The sequence below is a fragment of the Camelina sativa genome, chromosome 10 (assembly GCF_000633955.1).
Source record: "Camelina sativa cultivar DH55 chromosome 10, Cs, whole genome shotgun sequence".
NCBI lineage: Eukaryota > Viridiplantae > Streptophyta > Magnoliopsida > Brassicales > Brassicaceae > Camelina > Camelina sativa.
Genome location: NC_025694.1, coordinates 15,700,949 through 15,704,897, shown reverse-complemented (window position 1 = coordinate 15,704,897; position 3,949 = coordinate 15,700,949). Strand labels below are relative to the sequence as shown.

Below are 3,949 nucleotides of genomic sequence, written 5' to 3'. Positions count from 1 at the left end.
CGATTAACATCAAAAATTAGGGTATATTCTAAGAATATATTGCATAATTAATTTGGTGATACTGTATAATGTTCACTATTTAAATGTTTTGTTCACAATTATATAACGATAGAGTTTTAATAGGTTTACGATTTGGAAATTTAATAAATTTCATTCAAATGAAAAATTACATTCAAATATTTTGAGAACACTTTCAAAAGATTGAGATCTTTGTGATTTGGGAAATCAGTTATTGATATATTAAATATGATAATTTTGTTAAAGTTTATCGTAGGATTTATATTGATTGATTTAGATTTTATTGTTAAGACTTATTAAAAATTCCATTTGAATTAGTTTATTAGTTTCCTAAATTATAGGATCAAACAATATTCTATAGAAATTGATTTCTCCTAAATTAATTGATTTTCCTATAATCTAATTTGATGTGAGATTGAATATTGTGACTTTAAACCTAGTCATTGTCGGCCTAGATCAAGTATGGTAATGAAATTAAAGATGCAGCTTTGTTTATTTTTTTTATTCAAAAGATTAAGCTTTCTAAAATCTCAAGAATGGGTTATAAAACCAAACCCATTAAGAATCCGATTGCGAAATATCCGATTGTTAGATTTCGGGTAATTTCAAAAATTTAACCCGACCCAAAACACAATGAATAACTAATTTATCTTTAATGACTCAAATTCTAGACTAAGTCATAGTGACATTTTCGAGATAGGTAGTAGTTGTACTTCTCTTTTAGTAATATAGGGATTGTATAATTTTACAACAACGTTACACAACTTACAACACTTCAGCAAAAACCAATAATTCATCACATTTATTAATTTAAAAAAAAAAAAACAACAACATTTATGAATTCACATTTTACACTTATCAGCCGTTAATACACACACTTACGGCGCGATCATACCACACTTCTTAAACTCCAATTTTACCATCTCCATCTCTTCCTCCGGCAACGTAACCGTCACAACCCTCTCCTCCGATTTCGCTGCGGCGTAAACAACCACCAACCCTTCCTCCCCTACCCCTTCAACATTAAAGTAAACCGAATGCGGCGACTTCCCCATCACCCTGGCTCCATACAAATCCTCACCACTCAGATCCACAAACGTTAGCTTCGCACCGTACACAACAAAATCCAAATTCCCATCACAGCTCCCTCCGATCTCCTCGATTCCAAATCTCTCATCCTTCGCTTCCCCAATAGATCTCACCAGTTCCTCCACCGTCGCTTCCGCCACCGGGAAATCAACTTGAACCGAACTTATCACCTGACTGTTACGAATCGCGTTATTAGGTTTCAGATCGTTCGGATCCTTTTTGATGATCGTAACCGTCACAGGCTCTGGCTCCGCCCTAACTTTAGCTACGCATTTCCATATGATTCCGGCGATGATCTCGAACACCGGAATCGAATTATCTCCGTTCGCCGGAAAATGTGGTGATATCTGATCGGCGACTGAGAGATTGAAACAGTACGTCGCCATTTTCTTGTTGTTTGGAGTGACCCAGAGATCTCCAACCGGGTCGATCCGTTTAACCGAAACCGGATCTTTAACTGTTGGGTTTGGACTTTGGAACCCTCTGTCTCCCTTAGAGGGTATTGGGGCATGAATCGTTTCTCCGGTAATGGCCTTAGTCCAGAAGTTGAAGGCGTAAAATAGAGAGAATGAGTCTCCAATTATATTGGCCCAGCTCAGGCCCAAACCTAATCCTCCGCATTTAAACCGGGTCAACTGCGTTAACAAAACCGATATAAAATTAGCTTCAAACCGGTTTAGAATTTACAAACCATAAGTTTGCATGTAAACTATCTGAAAACCATTTTAAAATGTTCTATAGGTAGAAAGTTGTAACTTCTCGGATTCATCGAAATAAATTGATCCAAAATATATTTACTTTATTTTTCAGATCATGTGTAAAATGGTTTGGATCAATTAATACACTACTTGACATATGAAACTCTTAGTTCCAACGAATTAAATTCGTCCCAATCTAGTTCGCAACTCAAGGTTGAAAAGTCGGAATGTTTTATTAAATTTAGTACACCTACTCTGAGTCAGTCTTCTTTCATGCAAGTTAATGGTACGAACAGAAGCGTTCGTGTATTAAATTTTGTTGTGACAGTTCATGCATTTAATGTTCTAATGGAGTATATGTTATTTTGTCTTTCCTAGATTAGGGCATACGGTAGTCCCCCAAAAAACCCTAACATAGATTTCTAATCTAGTTTAAGCTCATAATTGCCTTTTTGCAACTCAATAAAATCAGANCCGGTTTAGAATTTACAAACCATAAGTTTGCATGTAAACTATCTGAAAACCATTTTAAAATGTTCTATAGGTAGAAAGTTGTAACTTCTCGGATTCATCGAAATAAATTGATCCAAAATATATTTACTTTATTTTTCAGATCATGTGTAAAATGGTTTGGATCAATTAATACACTACTTGACATATGAAACTCTTAGTTCCAACGAATTAAATTCGTCCCAATCTAGTTCGCAACTCAAGGTTGAAAAGTCGGAATGTTTTATTAAATTTAGTACACCTACTCTGAGTCAGTCTTCTTTCATGCAAGTTAATGGTACGAACAGAAGCGTTCGTGTATTAAATTTTGTTGTGACAGTTCATGCATTTAATGTTCTAATGGAGTATATGTTATTTTGTCTTTCCTAGATTAGGGCATACGGTAGTCCCCCAAAAAACCCTAACATAGATTTCTAATCTAGTTTAAGCTCATAATTGCCTTTTTGCAACTCAATAAAATCAGACCCCATCCATGATCCATCAGCATGGTTGGTCTTCTTTTCTGCTTAATATTAATAAGTGTTTTCTATCATTTTTTTTATATTTTCTACATATCTTCTTTTTATTAGTGTTGTTACTTGTTAGCAAAGATAAACTGTGAGGACCAGTCCATCTCAATGAAGGCCAAAAATATAATAGAAAAACATTTCTAAAAGATTTAGTAAAATATATACTATATACATATTTTCTGGTTGACAGAAAATATTTAAGATTATCGATTGCATGTGTAAAACTAAAGGAATATTTAGTCAGATTATCTATATATACCTGAACATAGATCAACGGAGAGATCGCTAACTCCGGTCCAATAGGTTGATGGTAAACGAGAAACTCATCAACTGACCGATCCGGTTGACTGAGCCACTCTTCCACAGTGAGATTGCATTGACCTTCCACGAAACGCGTCCCACAGTCGTTGCATTTGATGTACGGACGCCCCGAGTCTCTCCGTGAGAACCTGCCTGTGGTCCAAGCGATCTGGTCGAACAGCATGAACATGCTCTCTTTCATATGTCTCACGGTTAAGTCACGTGCCGTCTCGGGGGAGTAAATGTACGCCGCCTTGAGGTAATGGAGCTTCATGGCTAGGTCTAAACCGGTTGGTTCGTGAGTTGTACCTGTCTCTGTCGGTCGAGCCGCACCCACCGTCGATAACCGGATGCTGTGAATCGGACCTTGTCCCTCTCCCTGTTCTTGAGATCGACCCATGATAACTTAGTGGAGTTGAATTGATTCTACGTTATCTCTTGTCTCGAACTAAGTACAAGTCGATCAGTGTATGTGTATGTAACACTTACATAAATAAATAAAAAAGCAAATTTGTTATTTCTCTCTGCTATACATGTAATATAATATTTGTAGGTGATGAATGTAATGTGATGAGACTCTTGTGTTATATAGAGACGATCGACGAGCACTTCTAGTGTTGTTAACTTGTTATATTATAAGTAGGTGAAGCTGTTTAAATTAGTCATTACTTAAATCGTTTTATCCTTTTTCACGATAGTCTATGATGAAAGGGTCCAATTCATCTTTCATAATTCATATACACTTAATCCTTTTTCACGATAGTCTATGATATATGAAAGGGTCCAATTCATCTTTCATAATTCATATACACTTAATTACTATTA

The 3,949-nt window shown here is 35.7% G+C and overlaps 1 protein-coding gene across 1 annotated transcript; it reads right to left on the bottom strand.

Annotated features, from left to right (window-relative positions):
• Positions 716-3,731, bottom strand: LOC104719076 (protein ECERIFERUM 26-like). The gene is made up of 2 exons (XM_010436918.1): positions 3,084-3,731; positions 716-1,742 (listed from the first exon to the last, which is right to left on the bottom strand). Exons 1-2 carry the CDS (start codon positions 3,522-3,524, stop codon positions 897-899), a joined length of 1,287 nt encoding a protein of 428 aa, XP_010435220.1. The 5' UTR covers positions 3,525-3,731; the 3' UTR covers positions 716-896.